Consider the following 23,006-nt stretch of genomic DNA (forward strand, 5'->3'; position numbering starts at 1 on the left):
AATCATGCCTTTTTTTCCACTGCCTGTGCTCGGCAACAGGGCCTATGTCGTGCGTTATCATTCTTCGTTTCTTTTCTTTCTTTCCTTACTTATTCTTCGTTTAGAATATTTCAGAATGCCAACGTGATATATGAATCGGTAAAATCTGAAAATCTTAGAAGTAAAGCATCGACGATAAAAAATTCTTCAAAGTTGAATCGGTAACACACATGTAAAACAACCAGTAGACCAAAAATATATTTGTAAAACTGCAGTTCAATGAAAAGCCATTAAGTCCAAGTATACTTGTACTGTATTCCAATAATATTTATTCAATATTTACAGACTGTAAAATCATTTGCTACTCATACTCTCCTTTATTGCCCTCAGCCCTCTACATTTCACCAAGTGCCCGTGCATTCTAATTTCCAAATTTATCAATATATATTCTCATCCTCTCTATGATCATCAAACTCGAGCTCCAGATTCAAGCAGACGATCTTGTCAATTACAAAGATTGACCTAAATAGAAAATGTCTGTAATGACCTAGATAAAAAAAAAGGTCTGTATCTAAGCAGTGTCAACCCGTCCGCCTAGATATGCGGGTAATATGGAGAAGGTTTTAAAACCAAGAAAATAGACAGAATCAGATCTGAAATTCTGAATAAATGATATAACATTGTTATACCGTATACTGGTGGTGATTTCTTTACTATTTTAAATGATAGCAGAGATTGTACCACGGTTAGATGATGCAATTTATAGCTCGTAGTGACATTTAAGCTACATAGAGCATAGAGTTATATGCAAGTAATGTAAGTACTACAGATAGCCTACAGTACGGCTTTAATAATGACACTAGAGTTAAAACACCTACGTACAAATATGAAAGAGAACGATTAATTATTATCAAAACGTATGGTTTAATTGATATGAATTGTTTAAAGAAAGGTATGCTACAGCAAATGAGCAACAGTAATGTAAGGTGTTAATCTTGTTTCCGGCCTTTTTTTTTTTTTTTTTTGCCAAACATGTCACTTAGCAGCACTGGCGTTAAACGACAATTTCTTTAAAATATGCATACAATTTAGTATCGCAATTTCACAGAGAACCTGATCTTTAATCACAGCAGATGCATATGCATAATTCACTAATTTGTGTTTTTATCATAATCTCGGGTTAAGTACTCGTCCCTTTCACCTTATACCTATACTAGCAATTTAAGATAGTACAAAAATATACCAAAAAATAATGAAATTGAAACAAATCTATATATGTTTCTTAAGATAGTGCAACAAAATAAAACAATAATTCTGAACATATTACATCTGGACCCCGTTCAAAAATAAGAAATGGGGAATAAGCGTGAAGCCGCTTGCGTAGAAATAGGAAGAAAATGCATGTTGAAAGGAATGCGTAAAATAAGATTCAATGCGTAGAGTTAGCCATTATGGAGATGACATACAAGTATTGAGCAAGGGCATAGGTCTCATGAAAGACAATATTTTTGTCAAAATCTTATATCTTATAACGAATAATTCCATGTAAACAATCTTTCTGTAAAGCGGGCTTCAGGAGTCACATTTTGATACGCACAAGCCGACATGCTGTAATAACGACGAAAAATGAAGCTAACTACTATTTGTCATACATTATGTGATAATAGTAAAAAAATATAAACATAAAGGATGATCAAAATGTTGCTAGTTGCAAGCAGCGCCACCTAACGTCGCTGTGTTACAAAACACCATTACAGTCCATCCTGGACTGGCTTTTCAATATATGAAATAAAACTAATATGATGCGTAGATAACAAAATTGTCTAAAAGTCTCTCTTTCTCTACATATCCTTAATGAAGGCGAAAAGAGGCAAAGACACCAGTAATTGTTCTGACAGCACCTGATCATCAGTCGTAAACGCACATATGTACGTAATGCTGTCATACGGGTGTCTTGCAATATCATTTAACCACCATATACTTTCCGTCATAAGTTTCACTGCCATGCTGTTACACAGGTTGGACAAGGACACGTGATACTTTTATAATTTCGTGACATTTTTCTGTAGCCAGCACAGAAATTAATGGAAATAATACGAAACCAGTGGTAAACTAAATCTTTAAAGGACAAAACTGCTTCTGTAAGTCTGAACAAGAGACTAGCTAAGAGATCAGAGCTTCCTGACAATTTAACCCCAAGGGGCGAATCTTGGTACACAGTTTTATTTTTTCTTGGCCCCCTTCGGTTTAACATTAGCGGCACCCGGAGTGATCGTACGCGCCTTCTTTCCGCTCTTCTTCCCCTTCTTTGGTTTGGCCGATTTAGCCTCCTCCTCTTTTTCCGAGCCTGGTAGCTTCGGGCGCGGCGGCTTCTCTTTGCCTGTGAACTGGTTCTCGACCTTCACCTCGCATTGCTGTTTGTTCCGTAAATTGTCCAGACCGCGCGGAAACGTGACGATGCGATTGTCGGAAATGTCTAGATTTTTCAGACACGAGCACTTGCACAAAGAGTCTGGGATGACGGCGATGAGGTTGTCAGAGAGATCCAGCTTCTGCAGCATCGCCATCTTGCCCATGTCTTTGGGAAGTTCCCGGATGTCGTTTCCAGCCAAGAGAAGCACGTGAATGCGGTACAGGTATGGCATGTCGCTTGGAATGCACTGTATCCAGTTTTCGGAGACATCCAGGTGGGTTAGAGACGCCATCACGTCGATACGATCATTGGGAAGATACTGCAGTCGGTTGTCGGCCAAGTTCAAGGTCACCATCTGACCCATTTCTCCGAAGTGTTCGGGCAACATGATCATCTTGTTGTGCGCCATGTTCAGGTGCTGCATGTACCGTAACTTGGTGAGCTCGGGGTTGAAAGTCTCGAGGCGGTTTTCTGAGACATCAAGACGCGTCAGCCAGGCCAGGATTCCGATCTGGTCCGGCAGAGCGGTCAGCTGGTTCTTGGACACGTCCAGCTCGCGCAAAGCCTTCAGCTTGGCAATCTCTTCCGGGAGGGAGGTAAGGTGGTTATTGGCTAAGTTCAGTTTGGTCAGGGAGCGAAGTCTCCACACTGGGCCTGGAACTTCTTCCATCTGAGTACTGGAGATGTCCAGCTCTGACAAGTAGGCCAAGTCGGCGAACGTCTTCTCGGGTCGGTTGAGAAGAATCTCGGACAGGCCGAGAGAAAGCAGAGATTTGGGCGTGATAACTTCGTTTATTTTCGTGTTTGCCGACAGGTCCAGGTGAAGTAACATTTCAAAATTTTTGGCAAACTCTTTAAGCGGTATGTGGGTCATCTTGTTATGGGCCAGGTTCAGGGTCTCGAGGGTTCGAAGGCGGCGTAGATCTTGCGGCAGTTCTGAAATCTTATTATGTGCAGCGTTGATCGTGACTAGAAGTTGCCTCTCGCCTAATTGCTCGGGTATCACTTCTACCTCATTGTGTGAAATGTCAATTGTCTTAAGGCACGTGGCTTTACCCAGTGCCTCTGGCAGTGCCTTCAACCCGTTATGCTGGAGCTCGAGCGTGGTTAGTGCCGAGCATTGATCTATGTTATCTGGTAGTGACGTCACCTGGTTGTGTGCAAACAACATAGTGTGGCAGGATCGTAGCCCGCTGATTTGATCAATGCTCTGCAAACGGTTCTTCTCGAGGTCTAATTTCTTCAGGGCCTTTAGGTCAGAAAAGCTAGCAGGTAGACCCTTGAGACGGTTATGGGCACATGTGAAGATTTGGAGCTCCCGTAGCTTCCCGAAATCGCCCGGCAGACGGTCGAGCTGGTTGTGAGAGAGATGCAACTCTCGTAGAGCGTACTCAAGATTGCAGAGTTCGTCAGGTAGGTCTAGGATCTGATTGTGAGACGCGTCCAGGTACTTTAAGAACCGTAGCTGCCCGATTGCCGCCGGTAGCTCCTGGAATGAATTGTGGGATATGTTCATCCAGCATAGACATTTCAGCATTTCCAAACTTTCGGGGAGCATTATCAACCTATTTCGGGATACGTCAATCTCATTCAAATGTGCCGCTTTTAAGCTCACGTCGGGCAATTTTTCTAGCATATTCCCCGATATATTCAACCTGATCGGATTCTTATATACAGTCTTGGGTACTGTCTTAAGGGAATTGTTGGAAACGTCTAGCTCCTTAAGCGCCGGCATGTCGCCAATCTTTTTGGGCAGTTTCTTAATTTTATTGTTGGACGCCACGACTTTGGTTAGTGAAGATGCTTTGTGGATTGTCTTTGGGAGAGCTTTGATAGTATTTTCCGAAACGTCCAGCCACTGTAAGGCTTTTAGCTTGACGACTGCCCCGGGAAGCTTGCTGATGGTGTTGTGCTTGAAGTCGATCTCTTCGATAGACTGCAGGACGGAAATTCCGCCAGGGACTTTCTTCATCCTGTTGTTCGGCGCAGAGATGGCGCGTAGTCGGTCTGATAGCTCTTCGTTTTTGTAAATGTGCTCTGGCAAAGCCTGGAATATGTAAGAATATAATTTAAGTAAAGCCAGGAAGATTGTACGTAAAATGGCTGATACAATACTGTATTATAGAAACTTATTGAAATTTTAGATTTACTAGTATTAAAGGGAACGTGAAGAAACACAGAATGAAAATAAACAATTACAAATAAATGTAGTTTGATAGGTTTTAAAGTAATAACACGGGTTGTGAAACAGGACTTTCATTGCTTATTCTAGAGTCATAAATTTGTCATTTTCATTTTCGTATCATAAAAGATTCTCGGCCATATCACTTTTTAAGGACATACGTCACAAGGTACATTTATAAATCAAAGTTACGGGTAACTCGAACACTCAATATGCTTTTTGTCGAATAAAGTCTCACGTGCTGACACACATAAACATAAATAATATGATTATTCACTGACCTTCATATTAGACGTTGAGAAATTCGCGTCCACTTTCCAGCCCCGCGTCTGGTCCACGTGACGTAAGACGACCTTGGGCAAGGCCGAAATCTTACTGCCCGGCCCGATCGGGGGCGGCGGCTCGTCCTTTTTCTTCTTCCCACCTGCTGATTTCTTCGACATTTTGGTGGCGGTTATGATACGGTGACTTCTTTTAGGGACTCACAGGCATGCAGGCATACTGGAAATAAAAAGATAAGAAAATTGATTACTCAATCTCAGCTTATATGATTAAATTAGTTAAAAAGATGGAGATGGTGGTCTTATAAAAATAAGTTTGTAGATTGCCTCTTGTGTTTCTGTTAATGTTACTTAAATATTTGTGAATAACCTTATTTTTTTAAATAATAACATTTGTATGGCACATACAGTGATTACCGTTTCGTGTTGCATTGAATCTAAAGAAGAGTTCAACTTAAACGAATTGCATACATTCAATTTTTTTAATTTTTCTGCAGTTAGTGACTGGCGAGTTGTATCTTGAGTTGTATCTTACATTATTTAGGTACGATTCTGACGTTTTGAAAATGAATAGGACGTGAACTATTGTAGAATAAAAAACGATTTTTATGAATATGGAGTGAAAGGGAATTTTGAGAAAATGAGTTTATCCCGTCGGACAATTAATGTATTTTTTGTGCTACATGAAGCACGCCTTTTAAAAATGTTTAAAGGAGGGGAGGTAAAATAAACAAAAAGAAAGCGTATCTCGTGACTCATATATTTTTTTCATCCTACTAGTAGGTCGCTTTTGATAATACCTGTGTGGTCGTGTTTGTGTATTTCGAATGGACAAACTACAATCCTCATCTTTAATTACAGGATGGTCTCTTATGAACAATTTCAACGTTGTAAATCAACTACGTACAAAGTTACTACTCGATCCCTTATTTGTGACGCACGTAGCCTACCTGCAGGTTAAAAAGTATAGTTTTCAATATTCTGTTCTTTCTTTGGACAATGTTAATGTAAAAAAGAATGGAAAAAAACTTTATCAAAGCTCCATCGGAATGACAATGAGAACAGAGGTAATTTGAATTATTCAAACCAGGATGGTAGTCAATTATCTTAAATTATCGGTTGACCTTTCATCCACTTGCATATCCAAGTCTGCCGTTTACTTACACCCCATTTCCATAGATTTTTAGATCGATCTATCCCTGTGGGGAGTCTCACTAGATTACTGTCAGCTTGGCCGGCTTAAGCGTCTGTCCCGCCTACTAAAAGCTGTAAGGGGGTAATTAACTATGGTGCCCACTCGGCTGACTGCAATTTAGCGTGAACCCCCAGGGAGTTAGGTCGATCTAAATCTTAATCTTTAGATCGATCTAAATCTCTGGGAAAGCACCCTTATATTCAGTTTAGAATAGTATCCAATAGATTTAAAAAGTGATGAAAGAGTTCATAATATTATTATTATTATTAATATTATTATAAATCTAACTTCAGAAGCTGACCAAAAACAATAAAGAGACATGGGTCGTTACTGGGCAGAAATGAACGGTGTTTTTGTTTTTTATCGTCACACACTTCACAGAAAGATACGTCTCAGCTGACGATCGAGACATGTAGTAGGCCTACATGTGCAGGTAAAAGTTCTCACAGTGTATACTTACATTGCATGATAAGGCACGTTTAAACAAATCATGGGCCGATTGCTCAATAAAAACGATACGCAAATAAATAAAATGGCTTCATAGCTGCACCCTGGCCAACTTCTGGCCCCCGTTTCACAAAGAATCTTAAATCCGTACTTGACTAGCTCGAGTTGAGTGACCTAGCTAGGTCGATTAGGAGTGTTTCACAAAGAATCTAAAGTCCTAGCTCGATGTGCTTACCGTAGTCGACGCGCATGAGAAACTCTTCAAGAAAAGGAGGTGTAAAAATTCTTAGTTTCACAAGACATGACGTTTCATCTCTTTTGACCGAGAACGACCGTTTATCAACAATAAAAATCTGTCAAAACATAAATAAAGTTTGTTTTTGAACTTTATTGTTCAGTTTAACTTTAATACAACTTCAAAGGAACAGTAAAACATTAGCTTGTCTTGGAACGCTGCTGCCGGACGTCTAGCGGTCTAAAACAAACCTGCGATCGGCTGGGTGAAGTTGCATTTTATTTTTTTTTTATTTAAATATTCAATAAATGTCAGTGCTATTCAAGGATATTATAACACAATATATTGAAGGAGGTATGTTCTTTACAATTTTTGTTGTTTATGCTCTCATTTACAGAGTTTTAGTTGAGCTTGTTGACTTAAGTTTCCTCCCGAGGAGGCTAGACGTCACGGAAGACGACTGGTGTCATGTTAAAAAAAATATATTATCTCGAAATTTCAAGGTAGCTAGATATTAGTTTTGTCTGTTCTGAATGGTGAGGAGGATTACATTCACTTTAAAAGTTAAAATTAGCAAAAGAAAAAAAAAAACAGAATTTAAAATGTAGGCTTAGGCCTATGCATAAAATATTTTTTGAAAAAAAAAAAAAAAAATAGGCTAGGCCTATTGAAATTAGATTAGGACTAAATTTCATATGAACATTTCATATATCCTCGCTGTTAAATGTATCTTAAAAAGGTACATTAGCACTTTCTCATACTGTTCGATAATTGTAATCAAGCGTAGCATGAACGCGCGTCTGGCCGAGATCAGAGGAAACTTCTCTGCCGGAGTTAATAATGTGTGAAGACTTTGGTTACAGTTTAGTCAGCCAGTGCCACTCAATAAATCACACCGCGCTGTCAACCGAATAACAAAAACAGCAATCGCCACGTATACAAAATCGATTAACTCTCCACCACAAACTCGCGGATCACTGACCTCTCGTTTTATTCAGTTCGGTTATCAATCAATTTCCTTAAAAGAAGGGGTTGGCTCTCTGAATTCTGATAACATCGCGGATCAACTTTCTATCTGTAGATATGTGATTGATTACAGAAAGTGTCAGCCTTGACGGTACAATAAAAGCTTTTGAAATGTCAAATAAACAAAAAAATATTATTATTATTATTATTATTATTATTATTATTATTATTATTATTATTATTATCACAGCCTGAACGCTTTCTCAAGTAACCTTTCTAAGTAAAAATGCAGGGGAAAAAGTTGGCAATAGTAGTTTTAAATGCTCAGTAATAGTTTTTACTATCATAAACATTAAATTCTTACTGGACGTGCAATAGTCTGGAATGATATTATTATAAATGCACCACAGGTAGAATGGTATGAAAGCAATTGAGAAGGAGTTCGGATATGGACTAGACTGTTGTGACAAGATACGCTGATCATATGCACCTGCATTAGGTACATTATTTTATACGCACATGGCTCATATCAATATAGGAAATGACATGATGATATATGTGAGATAACTTTCGTCACCTGACTGATATGGGAAAGACCACCTCGAACTTTTATATCAGGTGTTCAAGGTATTTGTCTCGAGAGGCTGGCAGTGCTTTATTTGACATACAAATACATAGCGAGGGAAAATAATCGCATTTCCCCGAAAAAAAAATACCTTAAACCGATTCAAACGTATATCACAGCCCTGTACTAGTTTTTATTACGTGCACTTTTCTCTGGCGCGACATAGTGCAGCAACATCCCATCATTTAACTAGAGACATAGCTGTGAATATCTAGTGAAAATTTTGTGAATTTATGTATTTCTCTCGTATGAATTTAGAGACCTCGAATGGTAGGATACAATGTAGAAGCAACAGAGGACAGTGTGTGTGTGTGTGTGTGTGTGTGTGTGTGTGTGTGTGTGTGTGTGCGCGCGCGCGTGCTTGAGTAAGTAAGTATCTTAAATCGTTAAAATATTGTTTAATTATATTGCATTCTCTCTAGGGTACATTTAATAAGTTTTGGCGGTTATTCGATTCTATTAAATAACATCTCTTAATTCTGGAACAATGAAAAGAGAGGCGCCCCTAATAAAGGTTAGTAATCCCCCCCCCCCAAACCCCGTACAAAATTCGGCGAACTCCATTATTTACACGTGGTTTATGTTCCTCAATTATTACTTATCGATTTAATTCAATGCCAATTAATGTGATCAGTTCACCATGCGACCGTGTCTGAATATTTATGGAGTAAATATTGGAGTCGGGGGTCAAATTTTCAACACTTCACTGGTTAAAAGTTCATGTTTGTTTTTACTCCGAGGACACATCGACAATACAATGTACATGTGGTCTGTGTCGAAAAAAAATCGAAATCTGAGCGCTTCCTATTACCACAGTTAAAAGCATATGATTTTAAGTACTACTTAAATATAATAATAGAAGCTATACTGGTAAATACTCTTTTCAAGCTAAGCTGGATAAAGAAATGCCTGAGGACGAAGGAGTGTTTCTTATATAGCGGATTCTTAATTAATAGTATCGGCTGTATTATGTTTCATCATTATATTTCTAACGACATGGAGTTGGTTTCTGAAGCAAAATATTGGAGTACCGAGTATATTATCAGTTGAGAAAGACGTGGCGGTATGCATGGGTCCAACCCCCCCTCTCTCTCTCTCTCTCTCTCTCTCTCTCTCACACACACACACAAACACACACACACACACACACACACACACACACTTTTTTGGACTGTGCGTTTCAAACGCCACCAATAAATATGTTAACTATAAAATACTGCCTTAGCGTCTGGACTAAAATAAATTATACTGAATGGCATGTGTTTTTAATTTAACACCGTGCTGTTCATTACGATATTCCGGTTACTTTTAATGTTCTTAGTTTTCTCGCGTATGGGAGTGGTGGAAAGAGGTAATGGTGTTCAACCAGGATCTTTTATTGCACCCGGAAAAGATGCTGTATTCGTCTAAAGCCATCTTCTTCCTCGCACAGGACTTGTGTGGTGCGGGAATCTTCGCTGCCGGTAGAACACATAAGGTGAACTTTTCATCAGCTGATCGACCCAAGGCGACATAACTTACCCTCACAATTCCCCTTCTCTCTCTCTCTCTCTCTCTCTCTCTCTCTCATCGTGAATCAAACTAAAGTAAGCACATACAGTATAATTAATTAATGACTCTGCCAATCTCGTCGTTGGGGCAAATCACTTAATTAACACCTACCTACCTCGACGCGCCGAAATCACAGCGTTGTATGTAGCTTGAGGACAGCGTTCAGACACACAACCTCCTCTCAGCCCGTCAAACTGGAATGAAACGGGGCAGGGGATATGTGGAACCCGCCTCCAGTCGTCCACAACAGAAAGAGGGACTTCGACTTTGAAATAAGGAAATCTTCAGTTGCCTTATGCCCACGATAATGGCCACACTTACTTAACGACGGGCCTCGGTGTCGATCGAACATGGAGGCCCGGGACGTTTATTGTCGCCGTTGCCAGGTGCTTGAGTAATCGATATGGGTTTCTAGTCACGTGACTTAATCTGTGTTAGCGTAAACACTTAACTATTGACGCGCTCGCGTGGCCTTTGATCGAATTAATAAACAGCACCGCTTAGGCTTTTATATGCTCACTTTGGGTGTTAAATCGAGTGTCAATAATGAAAACAGTAGGTTGAAAGCATCGAATAGAGAAGCGATTAACACCAAGAACACGAAAAGGTTATGTTTTTCAAGTGCTCTTACACATGTATGTAGATCCTCGAGAAATGTTGCAGTGTGGAAAAGATTACATATCTTATACCCCAAACACTAACAGTTTCTGGAGGATTTTGGAGGACTTGAAAAATACAACAGCGGCATGCTAACCGCTTCTCTTTTCAATTCTTTCACACACACGGCCAGCATTGCTATACTGCAGGGGTTAAAACGAGAGAGTCTCGACGAAAAAAAATTCTTCTTCCTGTAACTGGGTTTAAATGTCGGTCATTTACACGTTTTAAGAGTGAAATGTAAATAAATAAACGTTAACGTGAACGCCAGCCTTGGTTCTCCGAAATAATTATCACTAGGAGATTTCATAAAGCAAAAAAGCATCTTTATGTATGAAACAGCTACGTGTTTGTGCTTTATTTGATCAATAATAATAATAATAATAATAATAATAATAATAATAATAATAATATGCACATTACGAAAAATGCAACCTTTTAACTTCTCCGACTTTTATAAACAATCCCTTCGTTTTCCACTGGATATAACAAACTTTTACACGGAGTATTATATTTTCCAATCCTCTATATGTTGTTACTGTCTATCAGTAAATTTGATCCTGGCCGTTCTGTCCGGCACCATCACTGACCGGTATAACTGACCCATGTCCACGCTGTCCAGCCACTCCAGGCGGAAGTTTTGGACAATTTTGGCGATCGTGACGTACAGTTCTTGTTCTGCGAAACGTCGACCTTGAAGATAAAAAACATGTTTTATTTATTTTATGTAGGCCCTATAATGATACTTTGACAACTCTTTAAGATTATTGACTCTATTCAGACCTGTATCCAGCAATTTCAAAGTTGGTGGGTCTCTTTCTTTTAAAAATTTGGGGATTTTTTTTTTCATAATGGTGAGGCCTTATGGTACTAAAATTTGTACTAGGCAAAATTATGACACCTTTTGTGTGAGTAGCGTAAATATTAATACATGCGTGTTCTCTTATATCCTATCCAACACAACAACAACAACAACAACAATAATAATAATAGTAATAAATGGAATTTAAAAAATTTAGATTTTTCCCCAACCTAAGCACATCCTGGGGCCATTGCCAAAGGGAAGTAACACGTAAGGGTTGCCAACTTCTCCATCGACAGCGGGGCTTTTCCTCAGCCAGCGCTCCGGTAGAAACTTTTCAGGGGAGACGAAATATTTTGGGTCGTCCAAAAGTACTATGTTATTCAGTGAAAGCACGGTCTGCAACAAAGGAGTTACGTCACAGAAACTCATAAATCGACAAACCTGTCCACTATTATTTAAAATCGGCGGTCAGATTACTTGTTGCATGGTTATTGCACCTACATCAAACTCAGAATTATCTACTGCGTGTTTCATTTCTTCCATTCAATCCTTTATTCTGTATGAGCTGGATAATTCCATATAAGCTTAATAATAATAATAATAATAATAATGTTAAGTATCTGACTACTCGCTGATTGTCATTAGTTTTATTGTGCTGAGTCCAAAGAGGTCAAATTATTAATAAACATATGCGGTTGTGATATGTTTCAATTTATATCCAAAATACTGACCCCCTTCGGTATCTGGAAACCGCCGAGCACCATATTTTCTCTTGGAATTCTTGAAAGTTCAACGGACAATGGGAAGAACCTGAACGAATCAAGAAAGCGAGACTGAACTTTTTTGGCAATTACAAGAATCTTAGCCTAGATGTCTCTTAGAGAGCTGTATCTAAATAGAGATGCAATTCCTGAAAGGATTACTTAAAAAAATCTTTGTAGATCTATGGGGCCTAATATATTATTTCCTGGGCGTTGTTTACATTTCGAATATCAGATACATCGTTGGAATATAAAAAGGAGAGTAAAGTATTTCATTTTAAATGCGTTTAAGAGATACCTTGAGGTTTCTTTCACAATAGCTTTCAAATACTTCATCTTCTTGATGTGGTCATTTGTCACGTGGTCTCCTCGAGGCAAGATATTCACGACCTCTTCGTATAGCTTGTCCTGCACGTGACCGTGCTTGGCCAGGTGGAACAGGTTCCAAATAAGTATGGACGGTGTCTAGTTATGTGTGAGTGTGAAAGAAAAACATACGATTCATCAAATTGCCAGGGAAATCATTGATAACTGGAAATATTTTGTTAGCGAAACCGAAGGCTCAAATGATGAACAAGCGTTTCATAAAAATACCCACTGGCGTCACTACGATATTATAGCCAATAATATCTAAATAATATTCGTGGTGAAAAATATGTTGATTCTGGTGAAATTTAAAAAACAGTAAAAACGTGATTTAGATAGGATATTTAGCCCCTACAGACATAGCATTATTTTCATTCTGATTATTAATTCTAATTGAAATCCCCCACCGCGTTGATTCCATCGAAAACCACGTCCATAGCGAGCATTCCCCACACTCTGTACGGTAAACCAGAGGACCGCGCCAACAGATGGCGTAGGAAACAGTACTCGTCATCTGGAAGCTGATTTGTAACAGAGAGGGCCTGGATTTCATCGATTGTCTTGTCCAGAAGTTTCTGCAAAGTCCTGAAGGAAATGATGTTATTAGGGCTGAGAGAGAGAGAGAGAGAGAGAGAGAGAGAGAGAGTACTGAAAAGGGTAAATCCACATATTAATTTAATTCTCTTTTGTTTATCTGTGTTTATCAATCTTACTGTCTACCTGTTTGTCTGTCTGTTAATCCAAGCGCCCCAGTTTATATATTCTGTTATCCTTTGAGACAATCCTTTATTAGTTAAAGATAAGAAACTTTATTTTATACAAACATTTATAAATGAAACTAATGAAATAAAATATATGGCAAATTCTTACCCAAACAAATAATCTGCGCCTTGAACCATAGCATTCCACTCTGGAGTCCTGACATATTTATACAGAGGAAAGGTGTAATATAGGCGAGTTGCGTTGTGTAAGATGGCATCATTGGCCTCGATCAGCTGTCGGACGTCAAAGAAGCCATTGGTCTCATTCTCAAATAATCCCATCCGCCTTTCAAAAAAGTTCCTAAGGGTGGCTGAAAGAATGTCATTTATCTCCAAGATATAAAATGTACGCTCTTTAAATGCATACAAAAAGCGATAGTCTTGTATATTGTAAACTAATTAATTTGCCAGGATGTTTCAACTTTTCCCCCTTCAACAGTAATGCATGTCCTGTCAAAAACTGTTGAAAATATTTTTTTCAGTATTTACTGTCTACTGTTTATGTCGCTATTACGAAAACGGTTCCATTGGCTGTTGACGTTGCCAGGGCTTTGTATACCATTTACCTTAGTGACTGTGGGAAGAGAGTTTAAATTTCCAAGAATGTTTAGCTATTACATGAAATTCTAACGTTCATTGTCTGACTTAAAAAATTAAACAAACCATCTTTTTAGGAACACCATATCGAAACAAATGCGATTTTTATTTTTGAGTTTGACTGTATACCTAAAAGAAGGACGTCATCGTTTTACTCACTTTCGAGATTCCATTTTGCGGCTTCGGTGTTCAGGTCCAGCACCTCTCCGTTTTGCGATCGGATTTTTTTCAGTCTTTTCAAGAATTCGTCAGCAACTTCATTTGTCTGCGGTAAGTATTCTGCCACGATCTTCGGACGCATCATTTGATTTTGTACTAGGCTGCGCAGGGTGGACCATTCTTCGCCATTGCTATAACGAGACTGACGTTCGTATTTGGGATTCACGGCGTCACGCTTCACTCTACTAGTGCCGCAGACCTAATTTTGTCTCCAGATATTTATAGATATTCTTCTAGTCATTCACAAACTTTGCCAATAATTGTATTGCGAAAATTTTTGTTTTCTAGGTAGGCCTTTGGTAGAGACCAGTACTACCCTTGCTTTCCAACCGACCCCGTTAACTGTTCTCCAACATCCAAATGCATGATTTTTATTCATATATTTTTTCCATTATAATTCTGCTTCTTATGACTTCCGTAGCTAATTATCTCCCTCTCACCACACACTCACTAAAACATACCTTCCTACGCGCCTGTAATACTTAACGAACTTTCCTATCGTCATCAAGACTGAATTATGAGCTCACTAGCTTAACAAGGAAGATAAATGAGAAGAATTGTACTATGAATGTTATTCTATCATATATGTATATAAGATATAGTACCTTATCCTTTTGAACTTAGGTTTGGATATTCAATTACGACTACTTGTAGCAAGGTACCGGTACTATATATCCCAACCGCGTTTCTTTTTAGAGCGTGGCGGTTAATTGTGTATTAAACAGACATTTAAATAGTAATTCGTGAATAGTTCAAAGGTTAGTTTATTCAAGACCAGCATACCCCTTGCTTCAAGAAACCAAAAATGAGACTTCAAGTAAATGTACATGTACTATTAACATAACGAGTTAGGTATACAGCTTTCTATAGGGCAGATTTGAGTATCTCTTACAGTGAAAGTCAATGATGATACCGATGTTTACATTTGCACAGTGTAGGTTTAAAAAATTAGGTACAGTTCATATGTATTATTATTTAGAGAAAAACAACAGAACATGATGTTGTTCATCATCATCATCGTCATCACCATGATTACCATCAATCATAATTATTATTATTGTTATGATTATGTATAAAGATAATGAAAATAAAAATAATACGAATAAGGGGAATGGCTATGTGGCAGATATTACCGTGAAACGTTCTGTGGATTCTTGAAAAAAAAAATATATATATATGGGAAGGTAAAATAAAACGTATCTTACACGTTTCCAAGACCAGCGCCTATTCCTCTCCACTTCCGGTAAAACTTCAATGGCGGAAATAAAGGGAAAACATCCGTCTGGGCCTGCACGTGGCGTAGAACTTTGCCGATGTCGTCTGGGTCAAAAAGATGGACGTATGTGTCGCCTGCGATAGTTTCTTTGACGACAGAGCCGTAATCCGCGCGGAAACACTTCAACACTTCTCGCATTTTGAAGTATTCATAATTTCCTTTAATTAGAGAATATTTTGTTATACATACACCAAATTAATACGACATATAATATTATTCGGGGGAGGGGGGGTCATTAATTCTTATGTCTTAGGTGGGAGTATAGTTTTCAGTACAAAAGCTCCATAATTAGAGTTCTTTTTCGGCTCCTGTTAGAAAATGTATACCAGTTTTATACATTTAGTACTTAGAATAACGATTGGCGGAATAAATTTTAGTTATGCTTTCAAAATCGCCAAACCTCTGATATAATCCAGCGTTACCCCGAGCAGTTGGAGCCCTTTGGGTCCCGGTATGTCCTCAAACGGCGCTGCTTTACTATATTCCTCACTTGCTTTACAGTTGCCATTTTCATCCAACTTCGGTTGAGGGTATCCAGCTTGTGTCCTCAGCGTCCGGAGAACTGTTTTGGTTTTAGCGCTGATGAGACGAGTTGTACTTTGTGTCCCTTGTGCTATCATGGCACAAAATGAGCAAATAAAATTCTTGGAACAGATAAAAGATGACCAGAAATGGTTCTTGATATGCTCATAGGCTCATCGTGTTACTCAACTCACTTATGCTTGTCAAGTGCAGGGATGATACGGTAGATGGACCGCTGTAATGGCCTGCATGCCACGATGAACAGAACATTACAAGGTCAACCATACATTTTATTAAGAGGCTAAGTAAACGTTAATGTTATTAAGAGAGGAGTTTTTTTGTGTGCAATATACTATTTTATAATAGTGATTGATATAGCATAGATCAATCTTGTCATTTATTAATTGATTCGCAGATTCATTCATTATGAAGTACTAATAAATTGTAGTAGATATATTTGGAGGAGTCGCTGACTCCCTATGTATCTAATACAATGTATACAGCCCTATTAAACAGAAAAACCCTGTAGGGGAGAGCGGGGTGGGTTGGAACGCGGGTAAGTTGGAACATTGGCTTTATTTCTTAAATCACAAGACCGATCATGTGCTCCTTCAGCATAAAAATGTCACGTGGCATGGTCATTCATCCGGTAAACTTGTGGAAGTTTCGAAAATGTAGTTAAAGTTTTATGCGAAAAAAACTTATTTTCGCTACTCGAAGTAAGTTTTCATATTTTTGACATTCATCATGCTGTAAACTAAAGTATAAGGATTATATCACTGAAATTGTGCATAGCGTTTAGGACCACCTTGATGTTCAAAAGGCTGTTGTTTTTTTCAATCACTTCCCACGTGTTAAAGAAATACAGTGTCATAAGTAGGCCATGACGTCATGGGGGCTGGTCGGAACATTTGGCATGGGGCCAGTTGGAACACTGTCAGGGGTGTTCCAACCCACCCCGCACGGTTTTTTTCATTTTTTAAACCTCCCTAAATGTTTTAATTTCAACTTTGAAGAGAGTAGTAACGTAGTAACCCAGTACAACTCCAACTGGAGACGGAATCTAGCTGATAGAACATCTCCAAGATGCCGGAATGTACATGCGTGTAGAAGATACAAGGGGGGATGGTCACTGCTTGTTAAATACAGTTGCTAGCTGTTTGGTTGAAAGGGGTCTGCATGCCCACTGTTGCTTTTTGCGATAAATTGCTTTTAGATGTGGAAGGAAATGTTGATTATTACTCTGCTTTTCGCGGCAAAATGAAAATATTCTAGCCGAGAGCCTATGTTATGGATAAACTATACAACACCAATTCTGCCGATATTGTTTTAAATGCTTTGTGTAATGGATTGGGGGTTGCTGTTAATGTTTAGTGAACTAGGGTACAAAATCCGCCAGAAAAGACAAACATTCACCTCGTAACTTAGACAAAGATTCAGTTGAAATCTCGGTTGCCCTCACCGGAAGAGGTGCTACAGCACACTAAGGGTGCTTTCCCAGAGATTTAGATCGATCTAAAAATTAAGTTTTAGACCGACCTAACTCCCTGGGGGTTCACGCTAAATTGCATCAGCCATACGGGCACCATAGTTAATTACCCCCTTATAGCTTTTAGTAGGCGGGACAGACGCTTAAGCCGGCCAAGCTGACAGTAATCTAGTGAGACTCCCCACAGGGATAGATCGATCTTAAAATCTATGGAAATGGGGTGTAAAGCTCACTTAAGAAAACCCCCAAACAGCTCAAGTCCAGCAATAATTAGACCGGTTCCAAAGGCTCACCGTCGCATTCCAAAGATTAAAAGAAGAAAACGATGCAGTGCAGTACTAACTGACACACCTGAAAATGAGCTACTCGAGAAAGAAAAGGCCAAGCCCAACAAAATTTAAAAGGACAAGCGCAACAAAAATAAAAAACAGTTAAAGATTTCTAGTCGATAGAAAAAATCAAGAAAAGGGAAATCAAAGATGACCAGCGATTCAAAGTCAGAAGAAGAGTGGCCATGCCTGGTTTGTGGGGAGCCGTTCATTAACAGCCGACCAAAAGAGAAATGGGTTAAATGCATCGTTTGTCTAAAGTGGTCACATGAAGACTGTACAAAGGTTGACCAAGTGTAGGGCCTACATATGTCAGAACTGCGATTTTGATTCTGAGTTGTTGAGTTGAAAGAGATACAGTTTTCATTTGTAAATTTAACATACTGTTGTTAATAGGTTGAGTTATATGAGTTCAATTTCTTTTCTCTTAAACTGCACCACTTTTGTTATCATTATGAAATGAAGTATAACTGGATATGGTTTATACATCGAAAAGACTATTTGAAAGCAAATTGTAAACGTAAAAAATGCTTACAAACTATGGAGATACGAATACAAAGTAACATGTACTTGTTGGGAAATTAATATAGATAAACCTACTCTTAAAATGAATTATACTTTGAATTTATATGCAAGCGTTCCAACTCGCCCTCTTGTTCCAACTCACCCCACTGCCTGTTCCAACTGACCCCGCGGGTGGGGTGAGATGGAACGTTTTAGGAGCCAACTTTGAGCATTTATTACTCTAAAATAAAAATGCCTACTTGATGTTTTATTTCATAGATGAGTGCGGCATATAATTGTCCCCTATCAGATTTTTTATTTTTGTCCCCAAAGCTTTGACTGCTGAGATATCGCAAAAAAAGTGAAAACTGTTCCAACCAACCCCGCTCTCCCATATATATATATATATATATATATATATATATATATATATATATATATATATATATAATAGGAAGTAAGAACTTTACAAGTTGAAAGTATAACGTAAGCCTTTCTATGCAGATTACTTTCAGAGTCTGTGACAAAGCAAAGGTTTGTCCAATGTTTCTTTTAAATTAATTGTAGGTTTATTAAAATTTCGTCATATAAGTTTTGAATTTTTAATTAAAAACATGAGCAAAGAAGCTGATGGTCAGGACAGAGACATGTGGAGCTCGATAGAAAACTGCAGGCGAGATTAAATCAGTTTTTCACATACCACAGAACCAAGAAGGTCGTGGTGAAGATATAAACCCCATGCACGGTGTTGCCTTTGAACACTGTCCCAAGATGTTGGCGTGTATCTGCACGAAAGTACGTAAAAACAAGAGAGCTGTGTGAACATTGGTTTGTGCTTTTTATGATAGAGATTGGGTTTTCAGCAGAGAGATGAAAGTGATGTAAATGTTTTACAGATCAGAAATGTTTTACTTATCATAGTTCATTTGTTAGGTTTTTCGCGATGATACATTTGTATGGAATGATATGCCACACATGACAATAACATCATATGCCAAACATTAAGACATCAGTATACTGATTGACTGTAAAGACGTAATGGTACAAAATAAAGACAAAAAAATAACTGATATTTTTTATTAAGCCGTATTTGATTGGATTTTAAACCGAAATTGATGCTGTTTTAACCAAAAATCCCTGGTCTACCTAAAGGACGTGACCCGCCTTGTGGCATGGGTGGGCGTGGTTCTCCACTTGGCCTCGGTGGGAGTGGATCTCCACTTGGTCTAGGTGGGCGTGGTTCTCCATTTGGCCTAGGTGGGCGTGGTTCTCCACTTGGCCTAGGTGGGCGTGGTTCTCCATTTGGTCTCGGTGGGAGTGGATCTCCACTTGGTCTTGGTGGGCGTGGTCCCCTACTTGGTCTTGGTGGGCGTGGTTCTTCGCTAGGCCTGGATGGGCGAAGATCTTCAACTAATCTCGGGAGACGTGGTTCTCCACTTGGTCTCGGAGGACACGGTACACAGGGCCTTGGTGGGCGTGGTTCTCCACTTGGCCTGGGTGGGCGTGGTTCTCCACTTTGCCTTGGTGGACGTGGTTCTCCGCTTGGTCTCGGTGGGCACGGTCCTCTGCAAGGTCTTGGTGGGCGTGGTTCTCCACTTGGCCTTGGTGGGCGTGGTTCTCCACTTGGTCTCGGAGGACACGGTTCACAGGGCCTTGGTGGGCGTGGTTCTCCACTTGGCCGGGGTGGGCGTGGTTCTCCACTTGGTCTGGGTCTTGGTGGGCGGCGGTCATCCTCAGCAAGAGCAACCGATACTGGAAAGTTAAGAATATTCGTTGTACATATTAAGAACAAGATTTCTATTCCACAATTAGCTTTTAAAACTTGGACGGCAAGTCTGGATGACTGTTATAAAATCGATGTTAAAACCGATGCAATGTGAGTCATACCGTATTTTTATATGACAAAACTGAATTAAAATTCAGCAATTTTTTCACACTAATTTTATCGTCTCTGTCTCATAATCCGGAACAAATCAAATGCACCTTTTTATTTTAATAATAAGGGGTGTGTTAGACAAACGCAATGTGCCAAACGCTGAAAAAAAAGAAAGAAAGGAAACCCTGTTTCAGATGTTTGAATTTCTGCTTTTATAGAGACGAGTAAAACTCATCAGTTCCATAACTTCTCACTACAAAAATGATCCAAAATCTAAAATTTGGAATTAAAAACTCAAAAAACCTGTTTACAGTCCGCAAATTTATCAGCGGTTTGGGATATGGATTGTTTCGGTGATTAATGGAAAGGCAATTTACAGGAAAATTTTGATATAAATAAATTAATAAATGATCAAGTGATTCTTGCACAGTTCATGATGTATATTCAAAAATATTTGCCTGAATAACATAATCATTTAAAGGAGTTTTGCTACTAAAGGTTTATCGCTTATTTGGTTTCTCAAACTGACACTATATTGGCCCTTTTACTATGCATCATGACAATGATATAACAGATGAAAAAAAAAAGAGAACTCACCGGTCAGTAAAATGCCTACGACTAGCAAGCGCATCTTCGTTTCTTCTTCCTTCCTAGAACCTCGCCGAGTTTTCAATTCCAGTTATAATCAGAATGTGAAGAAAAGCTTTCCATGGTCCTCTTTATATACACAGTGTAGTAAGTAACCGTGGGCTGTAATACACGCCAACCCAGGGAGTGAATCCTGTATTTTGACTTCTAAAGTCCCAGATTTGGTAATGGCTGATTACAGTTGGACCACCCACTTGGTGAACCACCAGTGATGAATTTTGAGGACACCGGTCTGAATCTTGACACCAAAATGTGTTCAAGTGATAATATTTTGACTATTTATTTTCATTTTTTTAAATTATTTGTTTATTTTTCATATTAAATATATTGCTAAAAGGCTAATAGTAAGTGTTCAACGTTTATACAGGAAAAATTTAATCGATTTCAAAACTTATCCTAAATTAGCATGCAATGGTATTTTTTATAAAACCGTTCACATTATTTACGGTCCATTAAGTATTTTTTTAGTTTTCAGTCTACATTTTTATTGCTCTTTTAATGCACATAGAAACCGATGAATTATACCCATGGCGGAAAACAGTAGAAATTGAGACATCGAAAACACTTTAATAATTTGCAGTTTTCTCTACGTTTTTGGGTAGGGTAAAACGTACAGGCCTACCTTATTGATCAAGGGGATATTTATAAAATTTCCAGAAGAATTTTTGGCTACATAAATGTCTAATGTGCATTGTGCTCCCTCATCGCATAGACAAGGCGCTGAACATTTTATTGTATGATATTTGTTTAAAAGTCCGTTTGGTGAAGTAGATGTACATGTATTAAACGAGACCAATGTCAAATTTTAGTGTTAAACAACAATGATCATGCAAACCACGAGTGACGGTTAATAACTGGAAGGTGTGTGTGTGTGTGTGTGTGTGAGTGTGTGTGTGTGTGTACGGGGGGGGGGGGGGGGGGGGGGGGCAAAAGTAGGGCTAATCCTCGCGAGGGATTATGAAACTGTGTCTGTTCTTTTTGGCCCATCTACTGTGCTGCTTTGGAAGAACAGACTTTTCTAAAATCTACGTTAAGGTTATATTTCACTGGAGCAATTTTCAGATATCTTCTATTGTATATTGTTCGATTTGTAGTTCTTAATTTTATTATATATGATATTCACTTGTGAGAGGAAAAGCCATACTGTTATCACGTCCCGTGCCTTTGAAATTGCGCAGAGTAAATCTCGACGTGGGAGAACCCATCTTATCTGAGTATACCGTCCTTTACCACAAACACGCCCACCACGTGTCTGTCAAGTGATTCTTGCGTTGAAAACCTTGAGAATTAAAACACCTGTGACATGTGTCACTTTGACACAAAGCCCCGCCCACAAAAAAGATGAGCAAAGGTGGTGAGAGGGAGGGCCCATATAATATGCACAGAACCTCCCATGATTTTCAATTTCAAGATGCAACCTTATTCCCTTTCTCTCTACTCTGGCCTGCAAACGATAAAGTATTACAAGTCAAAATCATATCATCTTGTCATTCTAGCATCTTTAATATTAAGGTAAATAAAATACTCCTCATAAATTCCTCCTCTACACTTGCTACACTCATCAAAGTGGGGACGATTTCAAGAGAGGGTGACCGTTTCACTCTAGTTCCCTGTTGGTCTAGAAGTTTGTTTTGTGAAGGCGTTCTACGCAAGGACAGAAAGCGGGACAAAATAAGGGCGGGTTGACATCAGACGTCTTTCCCTGAAGTTACGGTGTTTGATAAAACCAAGTGAACGCGGCTCAAACGCTGCAGTAGGTTTGTAACTTGTATGTTTTAAATACATTTCCGTTTTTCAGATGACTTTAAAAAAGATGAAACTGACAGATTGTATGCTATCAGTTGACATATCTTGGACTTCGCATATTTCCTTAATGTCTTAGGTGATGAATAAACGTGAAGAATGTTCCAATATACCTCGCTAGACTAGTGCGAGTATAATTAAAAAACAAAAAACTGATTTACAGATCGTAATTTTGTCGACGATATTGAATATGATTTATGTGCATGTGTTCTGATGGCACAAGCAAAAATGATGGATTTTCAAGGAAATTAAATTATTTTCTGTTTTAAGGCCTAACACTTGTTGTGTGAATTTTAATGATTCAACTTCCTTTTTGGTCAACTGTCAAGAGAATGATGTGAATATTATATATAATCCACCAACTAATTTTGTATGTCATAGATTTTTAAAGGTAATTATTCTTGAGATATGATTAACTAAGATAGGACATGGTAAATTGTGAAGTGTGCAAAAATCAGAAACAGACGCTTTTGCGCTGTGGAATAAGGTGGACAATATTCTAATTGTAATCACTGCAAC

At 38.7% G+C, this 23,006-nt stretch overlaps 4 protein-coding genes across 7 annotated transcripts; all 4 read right to left on the bottom strand.

Annotated features, from left to right (window-relative positions):
• Positions 1 to 282: 282 nt before the first annotated feature.
• On the bottom strand, positions 283 to 10,241 carry LOC106178967 (uncharacterized). 4 transcript variants are annotated; one of them, XM_013562395.3, is made up of 3 exons: positions 9,990 to 10,241; positions 4,856 to 5,075; positions 283 to 4,439 (listed from the first exon to the last, which is right to left on the bottom strand). In XM_013562395.3, the coding sequence occupies exons 2-3, from the start codon at positions 5,015 to 5,017 to the stop codon at positions 2,202 to 2,204; spliced, it is 2,400 nt and encodes a 799-aa protein (XP_013417849.2). In that variant the 5' UTR covers positions 5,018 to 5,075; positions 9,990 to 10,241; the 3' UTR covers positions 283 to 2,201. The 4 variants fall into 4 exon arrangements, with proteins under 4 accessions (XP_013417849.2, XP_023930733.2, XP_086853693.1 ...); XM_024074965.2 differs by having other exon boundaries at positions 9,986 to 10,241; XM_086997567.1 differs by lacking the exon at positions 9,990 to 10,241 and adding an exon at positions 6,733 to 6,758.
• Positions 10,242 to 11,004: 763 nt separating this feature from the next.
• LOC106178957 (cytochrome P450 10-like) lies at positions 11,005 to 14,122 on the bottom strand. Its single transcript, XM_086997539.1, has 7 exons — positions 13,981 to 14,122; positions 13,334 to 13,535; positions 12,871 to 13,048; positions 12,396 to 12,562; positions 12,068 to 12,146; positions 11,564 to 11,732; positions 11,005 to 11,224 (listed from the first exon to the last, which is right to left on the bottom strand). The coding sequence occupies exons 1-7, from the start codon at positions 14,120 to 14,122 to the stop codon at positions 11,067 to 11,069; spliced, it is 1,095 nt and encodes a 364-aa protein (XP_086853665.1). The 3' UTR covers positions 11,005 to 11,066.
• A 1,119-nt stretch (positions 14,123 to 15,241) lies between these two features.
• LOC106178958 (cytochrome P450 10-like) lies at positions 15,242 to 15,936 on the bottom strand. Its single transcript, XM_013562366.2, has 2 exons — positions 15,717 to 15,936; positions 15,242 to 15,474 (listed from the first exon to the last, which is right to left on the bottom strand). The coding sequence occupies exons 1-2, from the start codon at positions 15,934 to 15,936 to the stop codon at positions 15,242 to 15,244; spliced, it is 453 nt and encodes a 150-aa protein (XP_013417820.2).
• A 3,347-nt stretch (positions 15,937 to 19,283) lies between these two features.
• On the bottom strand, positions 19,284 to 20,848 carry LOC147759616 (uncharacterized). Its single transcript, XM_086997540.1, has 2 exons — positions 20,634 to 20,848; positions 19,284 to 19,912 (listed from the first exon to the last, which is right to left on the bottom strand). Exons 1-2 carry the CDS (start codon positions 20,665 to 20,667, stop codon positions 19,284 to 19,286), a joined length of 663 nt encoding a protein of 220 aa, XP_086853666.1. The 5' UTR covers positions 20,668 to 20,848.
• Positions 20,849 to 23,006: the final 2,158 nt, after the last annotated feature.

The sequence above is a fragment of the Lingula anatina genome, chromosome 10 (assembly GCF_051362555.1).
Source record: "Lingula anatina isolate TDL-2025a chromosome 10, LinAna3.0, whole genome shotgun sequence".
In the NCBI taxonomy this organism is placed as follows: domain Eukaryota; kingdom Metazoa; phylum Brachiopoda; class Lingulata; order Lingulida; family Lingulidae; genus Lingula; species Lingula anatina.